Below are 26,097 nucleotides of genomic sequence, written 5' to 3' on the forward strand. Positions count from 1 at the left end.
TTTATTTTATAGACATGTGTTGCGTACCTCAGGTTCTATTTCATTATCAACTAGTGTGAGCACACTTGCTTGTATGTCATGTCCTAATTTCATTTTATACCTGGATTTCATATTATAGTGATCTCAGTGTATCCCCAAGTGAACCTCTTTCTTCCTGCCACTTTTCACCACTCGTCTAGCAGAAGTTTAGAAACAGAACATTGGAAAGACTTGACTATCTTCTTGAGGCTAAAAATACCTTTCAAAAATTAACTCTATGTGGAAACATTAAAAAAAAAAAATAGCGCTTGGTTAAAATATACTTTCATTCAGTAAAAATAATTGACCATGGAGATTGGAAGCTTTTACCAAGTTAGTCTTTTGTGAGGTGGTCCAAAATCTAGAATATTCCTTCTATCATGCTGATTTTGAGAGCTGGTACACTAAGAAAATGAATCCGAGTTATTTTCAAAGTGGGTAGACTTATATCTTAGTCTCTTTGGGCTTCTGTAACAAAATGCTGTAAACCAAGTAGCTTATAAACAACAGAACTTTTTTTCTCACAGTTACAGAGTGAGAATTCAGCATCAAATCAGATTCTGTGTCTGGTGAGGATCCACCATTTGGTTCACAGATGGTCCTTCTAGCTGTATCTTCTCTCTGGGGACTCTTTTTTTTTAATATTTATTTTTTAGTTATGATTGAACACAATACCTTAATTTTATTTATTTATTTTTATGTGGTGCTGAGGATCAAACCCAGGGCATTACATGTGCGAGTGCTCTACTGCTGAGCCACAACCCCAGCCCCTCTGGGGTCACTATTTATGAGATTACTAATCCCAGTCATGCAGGCTCCACTTTCATAATTTAATCACCTCCCAAAGGCTTTATTTTCTAATATTAATTACATTGGGTATTAGGTTTTCAACATGTGAATTTTGGGGGTGGGACTCACATATATTCATTTCATAGAAACCTATATGTGATAACATATTTGACTTTTGGAAAAAATACAAGCTTATCTGTATCTCTGCATCAGTCTATGTACATGTGCATTTTTTTTTTTCTCCTAGGATTTGGCTCATTTGTGGAGAAAACTGTGATGCCTTACATTAGTACAACACCAGCGAAGCTCAGGAATCCTTGCACAAGTGAACAGAACTGTACCAGTCCATTTAGCTACAAAAATGTACTCAGTCTTACTGATAAAGGGGAAATATTTAACGAACTTGTGGGTAAACAGCGTATATCTGGAAATTTGGATTCTCCAGAAGGTGGTTTTGATGCAATCATGCAAGTTGCAGTTTGTGGAGTAAGTGCATTTGTTTTCTACAAGGGGATATCATTTGTATTATTTGTGTGCATTTTAGTGTGACATCAAAAATTACCTTAATTACCATGTCGTTAAATTACTCCAGAGAAGTACAGGCAGTAATCTCTTAAATTGCCTCCAACTGCAGGTGGAGGGAAATCACGTTTAATCATTATGTCTCTATTTAAAAACAGGCATACAGAGTTTTAAAAGCTAGAATTCTGACCATTAACTGAAGTTCTGCATTTTTAAAAATTTTTATTATTAGTTGTTCAAAACATTACATAGTTCTTGACATATCATATTTCATACATTTGATTCAAGTGGGTTATGAACTCACATTTTTACCCCATATACAGATTGCAGAATCACATCAGTTACACATCCACGTTTTTACATATTGCCATACTAGTGTCTGTTGTGTTCTGTTGCCTTTCCTATCCTCTACTATCCCCCCTCCCCTCCCCTCCCCTCCCCTCCCCTCTTCTCTCTCTACCCCATCTACTGTAATTCATTTCTCCCCCTTGTTTTTTTTTCCCTTTCCCCTCACTTCCTCTTATATGTAATTTTGTATAACAATGAGGGTCTCCTTCCATTTCCATGCAATTTCCCTTCTCTCTCCCTTTCCCTCCCACCTCTCATCCCTGTTTAATGTTAATCATCTTCTCATGCTCTTCCTCCCTGCTCTGTTCTTAGTTGCTCTCCTTATATCAAATAAGACATTTGGCATTTGTTTTTTTAGGGATTGGCTAGCTTCACTTAGCATAATCTGCTCTAATGTCATCCATTTTCCTGCAAATTCCATGATTTTGTCATTTTTTAGTGCAGAGTAATACTCCATTATGTATAAATGCCGCATTTTTTTTATCCATTCATCTATTGAAGGGCATCTAGGTTGGTTCCACAGTATTGCTATTGTGAATTGTGCTGCTGTGAACATTGATGTAGCAGTATCCCTATAGTACGCTCTTTTAAGGTCTTTAGGGAATAGTCTGAGGAGGGGAATAGCTGGGTCAAATGGTGGTTCCATTCCCAGCTTTCCAAGGAATCTCCATACTGCTTTCCAAATTGGCCGCACCAATTTGCAGACCCACCAGCATTTTTGGAAGAGGCTCAGTTGTCTGGACTTTCAGACTTTCTACTGGAGATGGAATTAATGTTATCTGAGGCTTCACCAAAAATCCTGAACATGCTCAGAGGGAATAGCATTTCATATCATTTTCTCTGGTCAATTGTCTTCCACTCATTGTCTTTGAAAGACAAATATTTCTTCTGTGTCTTGGTAATTCAAAAGGAAAGAACTTGTAAAGCTTTAGATTATAAGCTACATTTATGGTTTTAGTGGCAGGGTTATAAGTAGTAGCAACTTCATCTCTAATTGGCCAGTGATAGCATTTTGTGACCCATGTACCAGCCTAGTATTTTGCAATAAACTTTTTTTTTAATATGTATTTTTTCATTGTAGTTGGACACAATACCTTTGTTTTATTTATTTATTTTTATGTTGTGCTGAGCAAGCACTCTATCACTGAACCACAATCCTAGCCCCTGCAGTAAACTTTTAATGATAGAGTCGAGGCTCAAAGTAGAAAACATTGTAAATACAAGTTTGTCTGGAGGACCTACTGTTGTCTCATTTTTTCTCCCTTGCTAAGGTGCTAATGGTTATTCAAGATAATAAGTGAAACAACATGGTAATTAGTGCAGTAGTTAAGAATTTTCCTATCCTCTCCATCCTAGGCAATTTACTTAGCCTCTCTAGGATTGTTTCCTTCTTTCTCTTTCTCCCTTTCCCCCCTTTCTCTTTTCAGGACTGGGGATTGAACTTGTACATGGTAGGTAGGCACTGTAGCACTGAGCTATATCCCCAGCTCTTTTTTAAATTTTTATTTTGAGACAGGGTCTTGCTAAGGTAGCCCAGGCTATCTTCAAACTTGCAATCCTCCTGCCTCAGCCTCCCGAATCTCTGGGATTACAGCAACATACCACTGCACATAGCTGTTTTCTTTTGAAAGGATAATAATAGTATACTCATGGGGCTATGAAATTCTAGTGCAGTAATCCATTTAATGTACCAGTATTCACTCAGCAAATATTAACTACTGTCTTGGTAATTTTGACTTCTCACTAGAGTGTTTATAACTTAAGATTGGTCTCAAGTTTTTAAAGCTGAAGAAAGTAGTTTCCAGGTAGTATCTGGCCTGTTACCTCTTTTCATTCTGGCTATTTATTTTCAATTGTTGTAGGAACAGTATTCTTTGGACTGCCTTTATCTACCTCTTAACCAGAGGGATCAAACCAATCATAGCATTCATGGTCATGATGGCTATCTTTCTGTGTTTGTCATGCTCTACTTCTCTAGAGGTGAAAAAGACAACATTCTACTTTTAAAAAGATTGTTAACATTAATTAACTTAATTCCTTTCGACAAGGAGTTTAGACTTGAAGAGTATAAACAGTTATATTGAGTTAATTTAAATTTAGACACAATTATGAAATAGAATGTTACTTACTGCTACTTTAAATTCTTTGTTGACTAGGTACAGAATAAAATAAATGAACAAATAAATAATATTGAGTTAAGATGAGTAGAAATAAACAACAATTGGATAAATTTTTCTCTAATAAAAAAGGAAGGCCTCATGTGGAGGGCTGATTAAGAAGTATATGGTACTCAAGATGGGGCAAGAATGGATGGAGGATGGATGGGAACAAGACACAGCGGTAGCATAAAAGAAGGTGTAGGCTGGAACACTTATTACTCATAAATATTCACCAAGCTCATATTACAAGGCAGGTGCCCTGTGCATGCTGCTGTACAGTAATCCCTGCTAGATGTCCACATACCTCAGCTCATTTTAAATACTTTTTAAAATGAGCTAAGGTATGTGGACATCTAGCAAGAAATAGCTGTGGAGTGGATAACCATCATTCATTGTTGAAAGAGAAAGATACAGAATTAGGTTAAAAGTACAGTGGTAGTCTGTGTCAAAGATTTATGTCAAATTATTGTGAGTAGCATTTTAAAATTGAAATCCTTTTATTTTCATTTATTTAAGTCATCAATTGGCTGGAGGAATGTTACACGGCTACTGGTATTTTCCACGGATGCTGGATTTCACTTTGCTGGAGATGGGAAACTTGGTGGCATTGTTTTACCAAATGATGGACAATGTCACCTAGAAAATAATGTATACACAATGAGCCATTATTATGTAAGTGCTCAAGTTTTTACATGGTGAATGAATTTATGTTGAGTTTTAGTGTTTATAGTGTTCAGTATTGTGGGTGACTGGCTTTTGGGTTTTTCAGTCTTTGGAATAGTGTCTTTTAGGTAAGTATGGGTCCTACCCTGGTGTCCAGGAAAGCTAGTGTTGCTGTTGGTGAAGATGTAGTGCTGTGTTTACTTCCTTGCACGTAGGCAAGGACCTCATTGGATAAAAGGAGACATAAGAGACTACTTGGACCCTGTCTTAATCCATACCCGTCTCATCTCACTTGCCAACAACTTATGGTAGCAATATTAATATTGTTCCAAAATAATTTATCACTTTATCACTGAGCTACATTCCCATTCCTTTTTATATTTTATGTTGAGACAACAGGATCTTGCTAAGTTGCCTAGCCTGACATTAAACTTCAATTGATCCTCCTGCCTCAGCTTCCCGAGTAGCTGGGATTACAGGCGTGTATCACTAGCCCAGCTAGCTTTACTTTCATTTTCTTCCTTTATATGATTTTTTAAAAACAGGCAAATTGTCTTTATTGAAAATAAAGATGGGTGAATTACTCAAGATTCAAAAGAAATTTAAATGTTGGTGACTCTTGATCTTAAGTGATAGTTGATAGAATATTTTATTTAATTGTCCTTATAGTTAATGAACATAGATTATCTTACTATTTAAGACATTTTAATATGAAAATTAAAAAAAAATTTTTTAGTTGTAGATGAACACAATATCTTTATTTTGTTAATTTATTTATGTGGTGCTGAAGATTGAACCCAGTGCCTTCATACACTAGGCAAGTGCTCTACCATTGAGCCACAACCCCAGCCTAATATGAAAATTCTTATATAAACAAAAAGTAGAATGAAGATTAGAAACCCACATTAACGTATAACCCACCTCAGCAATTATATGCATTTGATACTCTTATTTGAAAGTACTTTTGTGTAAGCAGTTATATATGCAAATAATTACCATTTTCAAAAAGTATTAAAAAATGGAACAAATTGGAATATTAAATTTTGTTATTAATTTCTTAGGATTATCCCTCTATTGCTCACCTTGTCCAGAAACTCAGTGAAAATAATATTCAGACGATTTTTGCAGTGACTGAAGAATTTCAGCCCGTTTACAAGGTAAATATGTGTGAGATCGAAAAAAGTTCTAGACTTTTTTTCTGTTTCATTTGTTTAATCATTAGAGGCAAAATTATATTTGAATTGAAATGTGTGGACTAGTCCACTGATAGGTGGACTAATTTTACAGAAATTTATATTAATTTTTAATTACATATTATGAAACAGTTGTCTTTTTCTCAAGTTTGATTCCTAAAATTGTTCATGACATATGTAGGGAACTAATATTTCTTTATTTAATTTTTTTAGATACACATGACAGTAGAGTGTGTTTTGACATATGTTACATAGGTGAAATATAAAATTCTAATTAGGATTCCATTCTTGTAGGGAACTGATATTTAAAGATAACTGATACTTGCTCAATGGACTCTAATTGTTTAAATGAATAGTATTTGTATTTTACCTGTTTTATTTCTTAATTTCAGGAACTGAAAAATTTGATCCCTAAATCAGCAGTTGGGACATTGTCTGCAAATTCTAGCAATGTGATACAGTTGATCATTGATGCTTACAATGTGAGTACATTAAGTAGATTAAATTTGAACAAAACCCTACTGAGAATACTTGGCTCAAAGAAAGTAAAACTTTCTTTATGAATAATTTAGCAAGCCAGTAAGTCAACAAAAAAATTTAAATTCTGTATCTGAAAGAAAATTTTTATATTATCTTATCAAAACATGGCCTAAGTCAAGAAAAAATATGATAAAGGCATGTGGGGAAATTTTTGAGTATCTGTTTATGTCATTAAGCAGTAGATGTATATGTTGGCGAGCAAGTATAACTCACATTTAAATTTACAGGTTGCCCCTAATCTTTTTCTTCCCCAAAGTATCCTTTATAGATTCATCTATTTTGATGAACTATGCTGGAAAAATTTTATTACCATTTCTCCTCTTGTCTCAGATATTCAGAGGATATAGTTTTCTATTTTCAATAGGTACACACACTCACACATTTATATATACAGATATATATGCACACATGACTAAAATACATAAAAATGTAAATATATATGTGACTTGCTTAAAAAGATTTATAGGATTGTTCTTGCCTAACTTGGGATTTGATACTAAAGACAAATTGTTTTTCCCTTTTAGATCTTAGTTCAGTACTGAGCATTTGTTAGTAATCATTTAAAATAATCTGAAGGCTTTTATAATACTTTGTAATATTGTGCATTGCATTTAATTTCACATATTCCTCCATAACCCTTTGGTAGGTTGAATTTTAGATATTTTTTACATTGTGCAATGGGTATTCCCAAATGTTTTGGAAAGAACTATCTGAGAAGGTTTTTGCAGATTTTCAAGATTCTAGTCATTCTATGTCTTCCCCATAGTTGGTCTCTCTCTGTCTAAACAGAACATTTTCCTAGTTCCTAGTCTAGTAGTGATATGAGCAGGAGGTAGCTTGTCACTGCAACCTCCTTCATTTGCTCTGAGAGCTGATATTTTAAATAAAGATTGACTTGAATTCACCTCAGGACCTCAGGACCTCACACATGCTAGGCAAGCACTCTGCCACTGTGCTGTATGATCATTAATATTTTAACTGAAAAATTAAAACAAATGACCTTTTCAATTGTGTATATTAGTTTGAAGATTGGACCCTTTATTAATTAGAACCTGTTTCTCTAGGTTCTGTGTTTTCTAGTCATTTGGATTTGGTTTCAAAATATTTTACTGAAATGACAGTTTTAGCATGGTGGCGTGCATCTGTAATCAGGAGGTTGAGGGAGGAGGATTGTCAGTCCAAAGTCAGCCTCAGTACTTAGTGAAGCCCTAAAGCAACTCAGTGAGACCTGTCTCTAAGTCAAATGCAAGAGGCTAGGGAATGTGGCTCAGTGGTTAAGTGTTCCTGGGTTCAATCCCCAATACCAAAAAAAAAAAAAGAAAAGATTTTTTTTTCTTTTTAACAATTCATCTGATATGCATTCAACTAGCATTTTATTTGACTTCCCTATTTATACTTCATTTTTCTTTTAGTCCCTTTCCTCAGAAGTCATTTTGGAAAACAGCAAGTTGCCAGAAGGAGTAACAATAAATTACAAATCCTACTGCAAGAATGGGGTGAATGGAACTGGGGAAAATGGGCGAAAATGTTCCAATATTTCCATTGGAGATGAGGTATTTTCTAAAAATGTTTTCTTTATAAAAGAAAAAAAATTACTTGTTTATAGAAAAGTAAATTTAGTTTCTAATTTGAGAAAAATCAAATCAGTGATTTTTTGAAGTACTTGTGATATTCATTGCTAATTTGCTAACTTAATCTAGTTTTTCTTCCCTGAAGGTTCAATTTGAAATTAGCATAACTGCAAATAAATGTCCAAATAAGAAATCTGAAACCATTAAAATTAAGCCTCTGGGCTTCACTGAGGAAGTGGAGATTATTCTTGAGTTCATCTGTAAATGTGAATGCCAAAGTGAAGGTATCCCTGAAAGTCCAAAGTGTCATGAAGGAAATGGAACATTTGAGTGTGGAGCTTGTAGGTAAGCTGGGAGTTGTCGAGTGATAGTTATATGGATTTAGAAAGTTCTAGGCAGGCTGTATTTTGGGATACCATAGAAAATCTCTGTTTGGAACAAAAATGAATTATTTGTTCCAACCACTGTTCATAACTAAAGGATCATTTTGATGGCCTTTTGTGCTGATTTTTGAAGAGTACTCATAAGTTACTACTAAATCGAAGTGCTAAAATGAATGCTTTCATAGTGCTGCAAGAAGTTACCCAATACACTGTTAAGGTAGTATCTGGATTTTTCTCTTATGATAGCATTTGCACTTTTCTAGAGCAAAAAGAGCCTACGTAAAATATGTTTTAGAAAAACATACCAAACTGATAATGGTGATTTTTATCTAAGAAGGAAGATTAGGGGGCATTGAAGGATGTTTACCCAGAAAATGATATTTTTAGAATATAGAATCTACCAACTTAAATTATATAAACATTTTAATAATATGGTTACCTTTTTAAATTAAAATATAAAGCTGAATGTACTGAGGATATCTTTCTCCTTAAAAGAACAGGAGAATAAGATATTTTGATTTAAATATCAGCCTTAGATGACTATGCTTAGAAGAGTTATTGGTCATGAGGAAAATACATGGCTATAATGCACCATCAATTTTCTTTTTTTCCTTCAGTACTGGAGATTGAACCCAGAGGTGCTCCACTATTAAAATAGATCCCACCCTTTTTTATTTTTAATTTTAAGATAGGGTCTTGCTAAGTTGCCCAAACTGGCCTCAAATTTGTAATCCTCCTACCTAAGCCCACTAAGTTGCTGGGATTATAGATGTGCACCACTGTGCATGGCTTACCATCAATTAATTGCCTGTTCTAAATAACAATGTAAATGTTATAGTTTTATTTTCATGTTGTACATTTCCTGCTTGAGTCATGAAGATCTATTTTTAATAAAATCTCATTTAACCAAAAAGTTTACCTTGAAAATTCTTTGCATAATATATTCTCATCTGATATATTGGTAGTTTGAAAGGCTTGTTCATAGTTTTGTTTTCTCTCTCGTGAGTTGTTATTTGTAATTATTTTTATTCTATCTGATTGCAATTTTGAACTCTTCTTCAGGTGCAACGAGGGACGTGTTGGTAGACATTGTGAATGTAGTACAGATGAAGTTAACAGTGAGGACATGGATGCATACTGCAGGAAAGAAAACAGTTCAGAAATCTGTAGTAACAATGGAGAGTGCGTCTGTGGACAGTGTGTTTGTAGGAAGAGGGATAATACAAATGAAATTTATTCTGGCAAATTCTGCGAGTGTGATAATTTCAACTGTGATAGATCCAATGGCTTAATTTGTGGAGGTGAGAAAAGCACTTGAAATAGGTATAAAATATGACCCCTCCAACATGATAAAACATCTTAGGACTTTACATGTTCAGTAATTAGAAAAAGGTGGCATTCAGCGTCAGTCCATCACTTAGATACACTTTGTTCTCTGCTTATTTTTAAATAAATGCTGTGGTTTTGTATTTTTACCACTATTTTGAGAAATGATATTTTTAATTGCAGGCAATGGTGTTTGCAGGTGTCGTGTGTGTGAATGCTACCCCAACTACACTGGCAGTGCGTGTGACTGTTCTTTGGATACTACACCATGTATGGCTGTAAATGGACAGATCTGCAATGGCCGGGGCATCTGTGAGTGTGGTGTCTGTAAATGTACAGATCCAAAGTTTCAAGGACAAACTTGTGAGACATGTCAGACCTGCCTTGGCGTCTGTGCTGAGCATAAGTAAGTATTTCCTAATTCTTGATATAGTTAACATTTACTTTCTGCTGATCTAAATATGTGTTGTCATTATCCATAGAACTATAACAGGTGCCAATATGTTATAAATGAAATGTTGACTACAAAGAAACCAACTTTTTTCCTTAAAGATTCGTTCTTAATAGGCAGTGTGTATTGCATGATATTGAAGTGTATGTCACATGAGAGCTGCATTATTACTTTGATCTGAATTTATTCTATAATTGAATTTGTGTGGTTACCTTTGTTAAATTAGCATTACTATCTTTTTGTTGTTGCTGTTTCTGGGAGTGAAACTATAGCCTTGTGTGTGCTAGGCACGTGCTCTACCTCTGAGCTATACTCCTGAGTCCAATTACTGTTTGTAAAAGTTTTTTTCTTTCGCAGGATTCTTATAATAATAGTAGTAAATTGTTTAAATTAAGGTATATATACACACACATTATGTGATAGGGTTAACTTTATTACCTGTATTTCAACTTAAACTCTTATGAAATTATAATTGATTTGGAAAGCTAGCATTTTTTTAATTTGATGAATTTTATAAAAAATAGCTTTAATGGGATATAACTGACATACAAAAACTTGACATATTTAAAGCATAGAATTTGACAAAACTTTTTTTTTTTTTTTTTTTTTGTTTTTAACTAACATCTGTTTTTGACCATCAATAAGAAATTACTTGTTTTAAAATACCCAGATGCTGGCTTTGTTCAGCAAAGTCTGTTTGGGTTATTTATAATTGTTATAAAATTGAACTGCTAACATTTGTTCATTGAAACGTTTTGAACTGCATTAATGCTTTACATCCCTGCATTTATATTAAAAATCCATACATGAATGACAATGAGAAAACTTGTAATTACTTGATTTCTGTCCCTTAGTTTTCCATTCACAGGCATATACTTGGTTACTTTTTGACCCCATGGGGTGAAAAGTCTTACATTCATTACTACCAACAGCAGGGAGAAGAGAAAATATTTGGTCATTTTGATAATGAAATGCTTCTCATCTTAAGTGTATTTTTAAGCACGTTTTCCATGTATGCCACATGCTAGATAGATGTCTTTTGGCATAATTGTTACATATTTGACATGAATAGCACACAAGTTGATATCTTTGTAAAAAGGCTAACCAGATAGGCCTCACTTGCCTCCTGCAAAGCCCCAGATCTGTTTTGAAGTCCTGAACAATTTCTCTTCCCACAGGAAGTGGGAAGTTTTTGAATCAGTACAGTGGGCTTCTGATAGTGCCTGGCCTCTAACAGTGAGTTTTCTTCACTCCTGCAGTAATGGGTACAATCCTGCAAGCAACTTTTGTAGCCAGTTGCTTCCTGGGTGCTTTGCCACTACTTGGTTTGCTGATAGGTTTGCTAGCAATTGGCTTTTTATAAGCTACGTAATACAGGTTTCTTTCCTACTCTGTTCTCCTTCAACTGGGACTTGGAGAGCCAGAGGTGGTGCTGGGGTTAGCCACTGACAGCAGTGGGGTCATAGCTGCTTGAAACTAGCATTTCTTTTATTAATTTACCATTCAAATCCTTCTTCATTATTTTTGGTTGAATTTGGACACGAGTTTGGCACAGAAAATAATCTTTAAGGAAAATTTATCTTAATACTACATTTTAAATTTAACAATTTATATTTTAAACAGAGAATGTGTTCAGTGCAGAGCATTCAACAAAGGAGAAAAGAAAGACAGATGTGCACAAGAATGTTCACATTTCAACCTGACCAAGGTAGAAAGTCGGGACAAATTACCCCAGCCAGTACAGGTTGATCCCCTGTCCCACTGTAAGGAGAAGGATGTTGATGACTGCTGGTTCTACTTCACATATTCAGTGAATGGGAACAACGAAGCCATTGTTCATGTTGTGGAGACTCCAGGTAAAAAATCTCATAATGTCAAAAATTCTTTTCATTTTCTTTTATTCCTTACTTTTCAGGCCTGTTGTAAGGTTGGTTTCCTAAGACCCAGAAACAGCCTTCAGCAGCTATATTATTTCAGGTTCAATTGGGTAATTTTCCTTTTCGCAAATTTTAAAATTTAACTAAGAAATAAGGAGAAGTAAAGTTTTAAGTTTTCTGAGGGGAGTGTTTAAAGATGAAATGGCAATAATCAGAACGTGGAACCATGCCTGACAGGAGGTACTCAGTAAGAATGTTGTCACAGGTGATATTTAAATTTGAGCTTGACTGAACCTTGGATAGTGGGAAATATAATTTGTTAAAATATATTATTAAGTGTTGAACTTGATCACCTTCTCTGAAGATGAAGCATTTTTTTTTTCAATCTTTGTTTTTCTTATAGCCTTTTTGGTAGATTCTTTGGAATATTCTACAGCAGTATACAGGTTTTTGTGTGAACATATTTTGGAAGATACGATAAACATGATTAACTTTATAGGAAACTGCCAAACTCTTTAATTTTATATTATCAGGTGGGTGTTTGGCAGATTTTGTTTCCTAGTCTACCTCCTTGTCTTCTCATTTTCTTAGCATTGTCTTTTGGATATCAGAAGTTTTATTTATTTATGTGTATTTTGGAGGATAGAACTTAAACTCACTAGGCAAGCTACTCTACTACTCTTAGCCCTGGAAGTTTTAATTTTGACAAAATACAGTTTACCAAGTTTTTAATTTTTTAAAAAAACTTTTTTTTTTTTTTTTGGTTGTAGATAGACACAATACCTTTATTTCATTTGTTTATTTTTATGTGGTGCTGGGAATTGAACCTAGCATCTTGCCCATGCCAGGCAAGCACTCTACCACTGAGTCACAACTCTGGCCCCCAACTTTTCTTTTATTGACCTTGATTTTACTATTGTATCTAAGAATTCTTTTGCATAACCCAAGATTTTAAAGGGTTTTCTCCTGTGATTTCTTCTAGAAATTTTATAACTTAAGGTTTTACATGAAGGCCTATAACCCATTTTCAGTTAATTTTAGTATATGGAGTAAGGGACAACTTTTTGCATGATTGTCTAATAGGTCCTGCATCTTTTGTTGAAGATTGTCCTTTCTCCAGTTATGTTGAAAATTTGGTGAACTTAATGTGTGTAGGTGTGTTTCTGACTCTCTTCTCTATTCTCTTCCATTAATCTATGTGTCGGTCCTTTAGCTGTCTCATAGCTTTATGATTAGTCTCTTTTTTTTCCATTTAAATTCATTTCTTAACTGATACATAAAATATAAAAATGTCTTTAAGTGGGGCAAATATGGAATGTTTGGGGTACATGTATTCATTTTGTAATGTTTAAATTCAGTTCAACATATCTAATCAAATATTTATCATTTCTTTATAGTGTAAACTTTGAATATATGTTCTTGTAGCTTTTTGAAAAACACAGGTCATTGTTGTCTGTAGCTGTGCGATAGCATACCAAAACTTCTTGTTCTCACTTCACTGTAAGTTAATACACATGCTACTCTCCACTTTGATGATCTCAACTTTTTTAGATTTTACATATGTGTGAGATCATGTTAATAGGGCACAGACAGATGCAAATGGTGGGAACACAGGTTAAGGGAATAATTCTATTAAATGGGCCCACTGTGCTGACCCCTACATGCTTTCTTTTTTAAGTATCAATTTACCTGCATCCATGACTGACTTAAGTGGTCAGGATATGCCACATTCTTCTATTTCCTTCAGGAGAAATACAGGCCTGAAATGTCAATAAAAGAAACCCAAGTAACTCTGAAGGGGGAGACTTTTGTGGCCCTTTTCACAGACCAAATCCTGAAACTCAGGGATAAGGATAATTCCTCTTTACCAAAAAATCTGTAAGAATTTATGGTTAAGAATACTATTAGAAAAAGAAAGAAAAGAAAAAAGGAATGATGTTAAAAAAAAAAAAAAAGAATACAATTAGAACCCATCAGCTTGGTCCAAAGTGACCTAGAGTTGTCTTGGCAGTGAGGAATTGAAGGTCTGAAGTCGTCCTGCTGTTAGTCAAAAGTCTAGAGGTAGACCTGGGTGGGACTATGGGACCTTCTTTGGGATTCCCAATAAAACTGGCGTGCAGGAGAGGCAACTCTCCCGCTCCTCTCTTAGAGGAAGCACTCTCTTCCTTAAGAGTGTTTCCTTTTCCTGTCCCTTAAAAAACTAAACTCATGGCTGTTAGTCTGAGTGACATGTCTGAAATCTTTCTGATTTGATGGCAAGAATTCAGGGTTTAGTGGCGGGGTTGGGGGTGTGTTTGTGCTATCTCAATTTCATGGAAGGCCCAAACTCTGTAACAGTGTGATACTTGTATTTCTGTACATGGCTTATTTGATTTAACATAATAAACTTCACTTCCATTTATATTGTTGCAAATGACAAAATTTCATTCTTCTTCATGGCTGAATAGTATTCTGTTTGTGCATATGTATCACACTTTCTTTATGCGCTCATCTATTGATAGATGCTTAGGTTGTTTCCATTTCTTGACTGTTGTGAATAGTGCCGCAATAAAAATGAGAGTGCAGATATCTTTACCATACTCATTTTATTTCCTTTGAGTATTTACTGAAGAATGGGGTTGTTGGAATGTTGTTGGAATGGTTGTTAGTAGTTCTGTCTTTAATTTTTGAGGAACCTTCATATTGTTTTCCATAATTATTGTACTAATTTAAATTCCTACCAACAGGTTCAAGAGTTGTCATTTTTCCATATCCTTGCCAGCACTTTGTATCTTTTAATAGTAGCTGTTCTTACTGGATTGGAGTGATAATCCTATTGTGGTTTGATTTGTATTACTGTGATGACTGGTGATATTAAACATTTTTTCATATACCTGTTGTGCCATTTTTATTTCTTCTATTGAGAAATGTCTGTTTAGGTCGATTGCTCATTTTTAAATTGGTGTGTGTCTTTTTTTGCTATTTATTTTTTCAGTTGCTTGTATGTTCTGGATATTGATTCCTTGTCAGGTGTATAATTTGCAAACATTCTTTTTCCATTCTCTAGATTGTCTCTGAATGTTAAAGATTGTCTCCTTTCCTGTGCAGAAGTTTGATATAGTCTTATTTGTCAGTTTTTGCTTTTGTTTCCTATGCTTTTGGAGCAAAAATCTTTGCCCATTCTAATGTCCAGAAGCATTTCCCTTCTGTTTTCTTCAAGAAGTTTCACTTTCAGATCTTACATTTAAGTCTTTAACCCATTTTAAGGTGATTTTTGTCACTGGTCAAATATAGGGGTCTAGCTTCATTCTTCTGCATGTGGATATTCAGTTTTCCCGGCACAATTTATTGAAAAGACTTTCCTTTCTGCAGTGTATGTTTTTAACATCTTTGTCAAAAATGACTTGGCGTAGATGTGTGGATTTACTTTTAGGCCCTCTATCCTATTCCATTGGTCTGTCTATTTTTAAGCCAAATCTATTTTTCTGCCTTCCATGTAACTTTTTTTAAAAATTTTTATTATTTTTATTGGTTGTTCAAAACATCACAAAGCTCTTGACATATCATATTTCATACATTAGATTCAAGTGGGTTATGAACTCCCATTTTTACCCCAAATACAGATTGCAGAATCACGTCGGTTACACATCCTCATTTTTACATAATGCCATATTAGTAACTGTTGTATTCTGCTACCTTTCCTATCCTCTACTATCCCCCCTCCCCTCCCCTCCCCTCTTCTCTCTCTACCCCATCTACTGTAATTCATTTCTCTCCTTGTTTTTTTTCCCATTCCCTTCACAACCTCTTATATGTAATTTTGTATAACAATGAGGGTCTCCTTCCATTTCCATGCAATTTCCCTTTTCTCTCCCTTTCCCTCCCACCTCATGTCTCTGTTTAATGTTAATCTTTACCTCCTGCTCTTCCTCCCTGCTCTGTTCTTAGTTGCTCTTATATCAAAGAAGACATTTGGCATTTGTTTTTTAGGGATTGGCTAGCTTCACTTAGCATATCTGCTCTAATGCCATCCATTTCCCTGCAAATTCCATGATTTTGTCATTTTTTAGTGCTGCGTAATACTCCATTGTGTATAAATGCCACATTTTTTTTTATCCATTCATCTATTGAAGGGCATCTGGGTTGGTCCCACAGTCTAGCTATTGTGAATTGTGCTGCTATGAACATCGATGTGGCAGTATCCCTGTGGTACGCTCTTTTAAGGTCTTCAGGGAGTAGTCCGAGAAGGGCAATAGCTGGGTCAAATGGTGGTTCCATTCCCAGCTTTCCCAGGAATCTCCATACTGCTTTCCAAATTGGCCGCACCTTTTAGAATTAGCTTGCTGAGTGATACCTGTAAAAATATTGCCAAAATTTTGATGAAATTGCACTGAATTTATAGATCAAAAGGGGGAGAATTAACATCTTGGCAGTATTAGATCTTCTAATTCATGAACATGGAATATCTCTTAATGTAGTCAGGTCTTCTCTGATTCTTTTATCATTATTTAGTAATTTTAATGTACAAATCTTGCACATATTTTATTAGAGTTATATGTAAGTTTTTGATGATTTTTGATGTTATTATAAGTGATTTTTTAAAAAATTTCAATTTCTTGGAGAAATAAACATATATGTATTAAAAAATACATGATCTTTGATTATTAATCATGTCACACCTTATAAACTACCTGTTTTGTCTTTTTTTTTTTTTTTTTTTTAAGCTTTTGGGGGATAGCATCCATTCACTTACCTTGGCTTTTTTGCTGGGGACTGGGTACAGAGGATTGAACTCAGGGACACTTGATCACTGAGCCACATCCCCAGCCCTGGTTTGTATTTTATTTAGATACAGTCTCACTGAGTTGTGTAGAGCCTCACTTTTGCTGAGGCTGACTTTGAACTCGCAATTCTTCTGCTTCAGCCTCCCAAGCTGCTGCAATTATAAGTGTAAGCCACTGTGCCTAGCATCTTAGGTTTTTAGTCCTATTTATTTTATAAGATACTGCCCAGCTCTTTGTGGTCATGATTGGACTTTGAACATTTTAGTCCCTGTATGCTCATTATTAACCCTCTGATTTTCCAGACTGTCCCACTGGTCCAGACATCATTCCAATTGTAGCTGGTGTGGTTGCTGGAATTGTTCTCATTGGCCTTGCATTACTGCTGATTTGGAAGCTTTTAATGATAATTCATGACAGAAGGGAATTTGCTAAATTCGAAAAGGAGAAAATGAATGCCAAGTGGGACACGGTAAGTTGTAAAACATCTAAAAAGTAAAATAAATGTAACACTATTTTATTAACTGAAAGACTGATTATTAAAGTCTTCTTTAAATATTTCATTTTCCCAAAAGTTCATTATTCAGAGAGGATTTACATTTAGTGAAAAACAGAAGGTATTGTAAATATGTCCCTTTGAAACAAAACATTATAATAATATATTTTAATTACAGAGGCCAGTATTTTTAGTTCTTTAATAGTTTTGATCCTAAATTTGCTCTTTTGCTTTGTCTAATGAAAAACAGAATCCTCAATAATGCTCTCTGTGCAGTAAGCTATTCAATGGAACCATTCATACACTGTCTCTTTTTGTGGTACTGGGAATTGAACCTAGGGGCACTGTATCATTGAACTACATCCCCTGCCCTTTTTGTTTTTCATTTTGAGATAGGCCATCCCTAAGTTGCTGTGGCTGGCCTCAAATTTGCAGTCTTTCTGCCTCAGCCTCCCAAGTTACTGGGATTATAAGTGTGTGCCACTGTGCCTGTCTACCACCACCCTCTTTTTTAAACAAAGAACATGAAGCACAGAGCAGCCAGATTCAAAAGACTATCAATATCGATTCCGTTTATATGACATTCTGGAAAAGACACATTTATAGGGGCAGAGATCATAATAGTAATTGCTGGCGGTTAGAGTTGAGGGAAAGGTTGACCAGATCATTTGGGGATGATCTTGATTATAGGTGTTTATGCATTTGAAAACTCATGGAACTCTGCCTGAAAAAAGTATAATTTATATAAAGTAAATCTCGATAGACCTTGCTTCCTGAGAAAATTTAAAAACTACAGATGACTGAAAATTTTTGCTTAACATTTAGTGCTTTTGGATAAAAAATCAGAGGGTGGGGTGGCTAAATGATCAGCCCTCATATATTCCTCTTTTTACACAAGAAGGTAATGACAATGTTAAGTATTTTTAAATTATAAATGAATTTTAGTCATTTGCATTTTACTACAATTTGCTTTTTTTTTTTTTAAATATGAATTTCAGAGGGGTAGAAATAGTTAAAATTCTCTTTTGTAGTGTCATTTTCTGGTGAAGTCATTAGAAACTATTTCTTTTACTTTAGCAAGAAAATCCGATTTACAAGAGTCCTATTAATAATTTCAAGAATCCAAACTATGGACGTAAAGCTGGTCTCTAAGTTGCCGTTCGTATTTCCTTTCACTTTCTGTCTTTGCATGTGAACATTTATCTTTTATTTATTTATTTTAATTTTTTTTTTTTTTACTGCACCGTGTGTCCTTTTTCACCATTGCTATTCTTTTTAATTCTGGCTTTTTTATATGGCTATCTTCTGGCTTTTCATTTTGTGTGTTAACATCATTTAGAAGAATTTTAAAATAAACTGTGTGGTACAGAAGCAATGACTATGTCATAGTGAAAAGAAAATGTTCTTTCCAATCAGATGGACCTAGGTTCAATCCAGCTCTTCCATTTAGTAAGTAGAAGAGCACTGAGTCACTTCACCACACAGAGATTCAATTTCTCATATTTGTAGTAAGGGATGGGTAATATCTATTAATTGGGGGTGGTGGTTCTTGGCAAATGATCTTCATTATAGTTGTATGCCTTTGGTGGTGTTATCTTGAAATAACAAATTACTATGTGTAACTTTTAGGGTTGAGTAGTGAAAATTGAATGTAAAGTCCAAATTATAAAATAGGAAGATCAAGGTAAAATGGAATAATTTTTTTATGTGGTTTACATCTACAATATCATTATTGAGTCTATAAATATTTTGAGATTCTTTCGGTTTTGATCATAACTTGAAATTCCAATAAGAGTCATTAGACTGTGTATGTGTATTTCTCTTTAGTTATTAAATGATTCAAAATTTCTAACATTCAATACTAAGATTGAATATTTTTATAACAAATATTTTAGAAGAATATTTTTACATTTTTAAATAAAAACTTTATTGAAAAATTTACAGTTGTAATAAGACTTATCCTGTTCTCCATACCTTGGGGTCTTGTTTTGGTGAGTTTATGTTTTATAGATGACATGGTTTTTTGTTTTGTTCTGTTTTTTATCATTTTCTCTTATATCAGCAGTGGATAGAATTCTTTCTTATACAAACTATTCATATATGGATTTTTATGAAATACTTCCAGCATTATTTAATATAATTGTGTAAGCCCTAAAACTCTCTAATAAAAAGTTAATTGAGTTTAGAACCAACTTCTCCTGATAATTCAGAATGCTTTTTTCACCAGTTGAATGTAATACAGCCTGGAAGAATTTAGTTTTTCTTACTTCCTACTTTGTTGTGTAGGTAATGATGGTGTTGGTAATAATTTTAGTAATAATAGAAAATACATGATAATCCTTATGTCTCAGACACACTTTTCAATACTCTATATTTATTTACTAGTGAAAACAGTAGGAACTATTTTTATGTCTGTTTTACACATGAGGATACTGGGGCATAGAAGGGTTAGGTAACTTGACCAAGTTCACAAGTTAATGGGAAAACTGAGACCAAACCCGGGTAGCTGGACTCCAGGTCCTAGTTCTAGTCCTCTACATGGTACTGGTTAGCAGCCACTTATCTACGGAAAACTATGTTATCTGATTAGGAAGAGGTAGTTCACTATAAAGAATTGTAGCTTTGTGATAATTGTAAATTAGGGTGACTCTGTGCTATGGCAAATGTAATAGGAAAATTACTTAGTTACATGGAATCCATTCACTATAGCTTATTTGCTCTGTTGAGAATATATATATATTTTTTTGGTACTGGGAATTGAACCCTAGGTCACATTACCAATGTTTAACTATTTTTATGGCATGTTGGAACTTCAATAATACTAGGATCATGACTTGTTGGATTTGGGGGATTTTTTTCTAAGCAGATTATATTTAAAGTTAATTTTGTTTGCAGAAAATTATAGTCAAATTCATATGTGGGAAAATTGGTACATTTTTGTGTTAGTCTGAGACATGATACTTTTTTTAAATTTATAGTTCAAAAAAGTCATATATTGACCATTTCATGTGTTTTTTAATCACATTGAGAAACAATTTCTACTTGTATTAGTAAGATGAAATTTTCACCCTTACTGTAAATATTTAATTTTACCTCAAAATAAATTAGCAACATATAATTTTTATTTATACATAATGTTTTATTGTTTACTTAATTTCTTAGCTGTAATGTTCAATGTTTTAACCAAAATTAGCATTTCACATAATTTAAGAAGTAAATGTTTGATAAAAATTTCTGTATGTACTGGTGAATTCCAGGCAAATTCATAGCTAGAGAATATCCTGAGGTGTTTTCTATAAAAAAAAAATTAAAGTAGAAATTCATAATAGAAATTATTAAATAAGCATTGAGAAATTAAAGCAAATCATAGATTGTAACACACTTTTCTGGTATGGGACAGAGGTTTATAGGTCAACTAATTTACATTATTAGCAGGCACTGTAATTATTTTAGCATGACTACCATGTTGGAGCATTAGGAGAAACCCATTAAGTTATCAACTTATAACCATTAAAGTGGGTTAAAAAATTAGTTTAGCTTCCTCTGCTGTTTTGCAGATTTACATGTGGATTCCGTATCTCACATATGCACTGCATGCCTAATGTATTATGGAAAGGATTTTACAGCCCCACTGCCATTCCAGAGAACAAGGAAGAGTTTTTAACTGAGTACAGATGACCTTATTTCAGAATATAGCCCTGTTCTCTAGTTATAAAATAAGCTTTGATTTGTTGCAAGGTGAGGTTGCATTCTGAATGACGGACACTAATCTGAATTACTTTAGTTCACCTCCATTTAAATTGATGCCTAATACAGATAGTGAATTTAATTTTACCTCTAACCTTGCATGTTAAATTTTTGTTTGGATGGGCTTTGAAATAATATAATAAAAATGTTTGTACATATAGCAAAGCAAACTTTTCTCCAAAGGTAAGTTCCTCCATATAAATTATGCTTTGGATTAATTAATAATAGGTTTAAAAATTTTTTTTGTTCTTATAATTCTAAAATTAAAATATGAGGTATGTCTAATTTATAGTTTTTATAAAAACCTAAGTGAATGGTAACTTATCATCACGACTTAAAAAAAAAAGGCAGTACTAGCTTCACATGCAGATGGAGGGATGGAAATAATAAGTCTAACTTGTTTGTATTCTAAAACTTCCTAAGAAGCTAGTTGCTAGAATCCTGTTCCCTGACCCCTATTTGAAATGTCTCCTTTGATGTCAGTATAATAATGTATAATCTCCAGTTGGGATTGGATTAGATAGTAGAATTTGAGATTTTGTATGATTCTAGCATACAGGTCATATTTTCCTGAGGGATCTCGATTGGGAAATAGTTAACTAAGTTGCATTTTAAGGAGTATTAGGTGAGGGCTAAGGTGTAAGGTCTTGTTCTAATTGGCATTTATGCTACTTGCTGAGCTGAAATCACAGTAGTTTATTTGAAGTCACAGAACCCAGCCTCTGAATGCTCTCCTTTTGTCTTGTCTCCTGTTCTATGCCACCCCACACTCATACTTAAAACTTCTGAATTATATATGTGTTTCTGTGTACATTTGCCATTGTTTCCCCGAACCTTGACTTTGCATGTATTTATTTATTTTTCAGTAATTTATTTGTAGTTTATTTCACTATGAAAGGAGTCCTAATCACAGATAAACTCTTCTAATACTATTCCCATATTACATACATAATTCTATTTTGTACGTATCAGAGTGTGATATTTTTCTTAACTGTCATTCACAAAACTATAACCCCTGGAGGGCAGAAACTTGGTTGTATGCTATTTTTCTGCTTAAAACATCATTGTCAGTATATTTTTGGATCTTGAAAGATCTCTTATATTTATAGCTTGGAGTCTCTTGCTGGACTTGCAGTACTTTTTACTAATGTATAGTATTGTAGTAAAACGTCACCAAAATAAAAATTTCATGAAGAATGATAATTAACATTTTAAGCAAATTGGCAGTGTGACTTGGAGGAGTACCCTCAGTGACACCAACATCCTTATTCAGACCTCTAAATCAATAACTTGTTTTTTTTAGTTTTGTTTTGTTTTGTTGTTTTTTTGGTGGTGCTGGGGGTTGACCAGGGCTTCCTGCTTAGGAGACACTCTGCCACTGAGCCACAAGCCCTCAGTCATTAACTTTTGTAGAAGGAACTCATCAAACAGTGAAGAAGCCAAGGAATACCAATTTGATAAGTACTTTCTGTGTATAATAAGGGTATAAGAGTCAGGCAGAGTTAATTCTTTATGATTTGGGCATTAAAAACTTGTTCAAAGGAGAGAATCCACCATGATAGCAGTATAGTTTCTGCTATGGAGGACATTCTTAACTCAACCCTCCAACAGAGGAAGGACTCAGGAAAGGAATAATGCCAGATAACAGAGATATCATTAGACTTGCACAGCAGTTTCATTTTTCATCTTTAGAAGCAATTATTAATAATGTCTTCTAAAAAATTGTGATAGCTGAACAGATAAAACAGAAATTAATTTTTAAGATGACTTTAACTCTTAATCTTGTTTTATAAAATAATATTATCTAGTTTTAGCAAAGTGATAATTTTACTCACTTTTTTTCTTTTCTTCTTTTTAGGGTGAAAATCCTATTTATAAGAGTGCCGTGACAACTGTGGTCAATCCAAAATACGAGGGAAAATGAGTATTACCTGTGCAAATTTCACAACACTGAATACAAAGTAGCAATTTTCATTCACAGTAAGGTAGCTTTAGGGCACTATTGCCATGGTTTTATTCATGTGCAGGTTTTGAAAATGTACAATATGTATAATTTTAATTTTTTTTATTATTTTGAAAATAATGTTATAATCCATGCCAGGGACTGACAAAAGACTTGAGACAGGATCAGTATCCTTGTCAGCTAAGGTCACATTGTGCCTTTTTTGACCTTTTCTTCCTGGACTATTGAAATCAAGCTCTCATTGGATTAAGCGATACTGCTGGGGTGATTGAAAGGGCATAAAGGAAGGAGCATGATTAGAATTTTTGTTAATCACGTATTAAAACTGATATTACAGATATGTCAGTTTTCAGTTATACAGAATCCAAAGGAAATGTCCTGCTAGCTACTTTAGGATTGTTTTTACATCTTATTTGCTGTTTGCCTGTTAGACATGACTTATGACATATCTGAAAGACAAGTATGTTGAGAGTTTCTGGTGTGAAACAGTTTTGAACAGTTGATCTCCAAAGGCCATGGGAAAAATTCAGAGTTAGGAAGGAAAAACAAATAGCTTTAAAACCTGTGTGCCATTTTAAGAGTTACTTAATCTTGGTAACTTTTATGCCTTTATAAATTCAAGCCTTCTATAAAAGTACTGGGAAATTTTCTGCTGAAGAGGCCTTGATTTAGCACTATTTACTTAAAGGCCATGATTTACATAGTATATGCTGAATGGGGACCTTTTGGATTGAGTTTATTTTATTTTGTTATTTTTATTTTGTTTAATTCCTGGTGCTTTTTATCACCTCTTCTAATCTTTTAGTGTATTTGTTTGCAATTTGGGGGTAAAACTTTTTTTTTTTTTTTAATCAATACGTTTTTCTTTAAAGTTTTGGCTGTAAATTTGCCTTTTTCATGATTGTGTGATGTTATACTGTGGTTTTCGCGACAGCAGTCACTTTGGACAAGTCTTACTTTCGGTTGGTGTCCTAACAGACCACTGTGTATTTACTTCTCACTGCTTGCGTTGCTCCTCTTTGTTTCATACTAGTCACATTCTTGTTTTAAGTGCCTTTTAATTTTAACAGTTCACTTTTTACAATGCTATTTACTGAAGTTATTTATTAAATAAAAATGCCTAAAATACTTAAATTGTATGTTTTGGTGCTATATTGATCTACCTTGTTAGTTTGTGTGCACAAAATTTTTCTCAATTAAAGAAGTTGAGGAAAAGCATTCCTGGTTTGTTGGTATTCCACTTGAGAAACGAAAGCAGTTCTTTTTGGGGGGAGTGGGGTAAAATATGGACTTAGATCCTTATCTCCCTGTGTTGGGAGATAAGTTTTTTTACTATATTAAGCAGACATAATTCTTTATGAACATCGTCTTAGAGCTGTTACTAGAAACTGGAAATTCTCTAATTTTAATTTTAGAGATGGGATCATAATCATAAGATAAACAAGGGAAATTTTTATTTATTTATTATTTTGGTCTTGGTTTATTTTTGTGTAAAGTATATATTCATAAAAAAATACTTGTGTGAAAGCCAGGCACAGTGGCTCATGCCTAATCCCAGAGACTCAGGAGGCTGAGGCATAAGGATTGCAAGTTTGAGGCCAGCTTCAGCATCTTGCTGAGGCTCTGTTTCAAAATAAAAAAATAAAAGGACAGGGAATGTAGCTCAGTGATAAAATGTCCCTGGGTTCAATCCCCAGTACAAACAAACAAACTAAACTAAAAACTTGTGTTTTTTAAAAGAAAGATGTATTCCTTTCTTGAGCATACAACAGATGTCAGAATGATTTAGGGGGGAAAGATTGTGTTATAGTTTCTACCTAATCCCATGCATCATTATTAATTGATTTTTAAAAATTATTTCATTTAGATGTGTTTTCTAACTTTGACTAAAGTATCTTTGAGGTGAAGAAAATCATACATTTTTACAAATTCCTAAGATTCATGAAAAAAAATTATCCTGCTCATCAAACATATCTCATGCCTCAGAATTTTTCTAAAAATTCAAGGATTGTTATAAGTAGCTTTTGAGTGAAAAGTGGGAACACATATCCAAACTGGATGAAATAAGGCTCCACCACTGTGAGGGTAGTATCTCATCTGAACTAGAGCTGGTGGGGTGCAAAAATGCCAGGAAAAGGCATGCAGCAAATATAACTCAGTTAAATCCCCAGACTTAAAATTCTATGAAAATTTTAAGGACATAAAGTTTTTAACAAAAAGTCACTCTTCATTCATTTAATTTTATTTGACTTTCTACATATTCTGGGTTTATGGTCTTATTAGGCCTAATTCTAAAACATAGTGGCATAACAAAAACTAAGTTAATTTATTTGTATAAAATTGCTATTCAAAAGATTTCAATTTCATAATTTAATGCATTACTTCTTTACAACTTTATTGTAAGTTTATAGAAAACAGTTGTATTCAGTTTTATGGGTAAAAGGCAACATGTTGTTTTCACACATTGATAATATTAGTGTTGCTTAATGACTTAAACTATTCATGAGAGAGAGATTGGTATTCAGGTCTCCTGCAACTGCTAGCTGACTGGCCCCTCGGCAGCATTTTAAATGTAAACTTGATCAAATTTTTAAACACCCCCATTCGAGTCTGACTTTCAGATCCTTAAGACTTGCACACATTCTTTGTATTTGAACTTTGTTTTATCCTTAGATTTGATAGCTCAATTGGGATAGGAACCTGTGTGTTTTGATTCACCATTGTGTTCTAAGAACAATGTCTAGCACAGAGTACTTGTTGAATAGATGGATCTGCTTTTTCCCGCCATGTTTACCTATCAGTGATATACTCTGCCTTGCTACCAGTTCCTGTAGATGGAACTCTGTCCTGCACTTGGATTCTAGGTGCCCTCCCTTCTTACCTGCTCAGGGATGCAGTTCAGTTCTCTCTTGTGTCATCAGTTTCCCCCTCTTCTGGATCATCCCTGTCAGAAACAAACATGCTATAGTTACCATTTCTGTTTTCCCTTTCCCTTATACAACTCAAGAGTAATGTAACCCATACATCTCTGTCCACTTGATTGTGTATGCAGTGCTGGATAACTGGAATTCACCCATTAAAAACAATTAAAAAGTGAAGTTGAATCCCTAGCTCTCACTGTAATATAACAACTAATTAAAAATGGAGCAAAGACCTAAATATAAGAGCTAAAACAATAAGATTTTTTGAAGAAAATATATCTTCATGCTGTGGATTTGGCAGAAGGTTTGTAGACATGACAACAAAAACAGGAGTAATGATATAAGCTTTTGTGTATCAAAGACATGTCTC

The 26,097-nt window shown here is 33.9% G+C and overlaps 1 protein-coding gene across 2 annotated transcripts in view; it reads left to right on the forward strand.

The window, feature by feature from the left end:
• The window catches only part of Itgb1 (integrin subunit beta 1), a 48,321-nt gene extending 25,255 nt beyond the window's left edge, over nt 1-23,066 (forward strand). Inside the window, exons 6-17 of one of the 2 annotated variants that reach the window (XM_076832388.1) lie at nt 1,055-1,293; nt 4,353-4,508; nt 5,561-5,656; nt 6,085-6,174; nt 7,645-7,785; nt 7,949-8,148; nt 9,249-9,487; nt 9,696-9,918; nt 11,587-11,819; nt 16,906-17,072; nt 18,174-18,254; nt 22,702-23,066. In XM_076832388.1, coding sequence (XP_076688503.1) covers nt 1,055-1,293; nt 4,353-4,508; nt 5,561-5,656; nt 6,085-6,174; nt 7,645-7,785; nt 7,949-8,148; nt 9,249-9,487; nt 9,696-9,918; nt 11,587-11,819; nt 16,906-17,072; nt 18,174-18,248 — 1,859 coding nt within the window. In that variant the 3' untranslated portion in view covers nt 18,249-18,254; nt 22,702-23,066. The remainder of the gene's footprint in view (nt 1-1,054; nt 1,294-4,352; nt 4,509-5,560; nt 5,657-6,084; nt 6,175-7,644; nt 7,786-7,948; nt 8,149-9,248; nt 9,488-9,695; nt 9,919-11,586; nt 11,820-16,905; nt 17,073-18,173; nt 18,255-22,701) is intronic. The other variant, XM_076832387.2, reaches the window with a different exon arrangement.
• Nucleotides 23,067-26,097: the final 3,031 nt, after the last annotated feature.

Source organism: Callospermophilus lateralis, chromosome 13, assembly GCF_048772815.1.
Source record: "Callospermophilus lateralis isolate mCalLat2 chromosome 13, mCalLat2.hap1, whole genome shotgun sequence".
In the NCBI taxonomy this organism is placed as follows: domain Eukaryota; kingdom Metazoa; phylum Chordata; class Mammalia; order Rodentia; family Sciuridae; genus Callospermophilus; species Callospermophilus lateralis.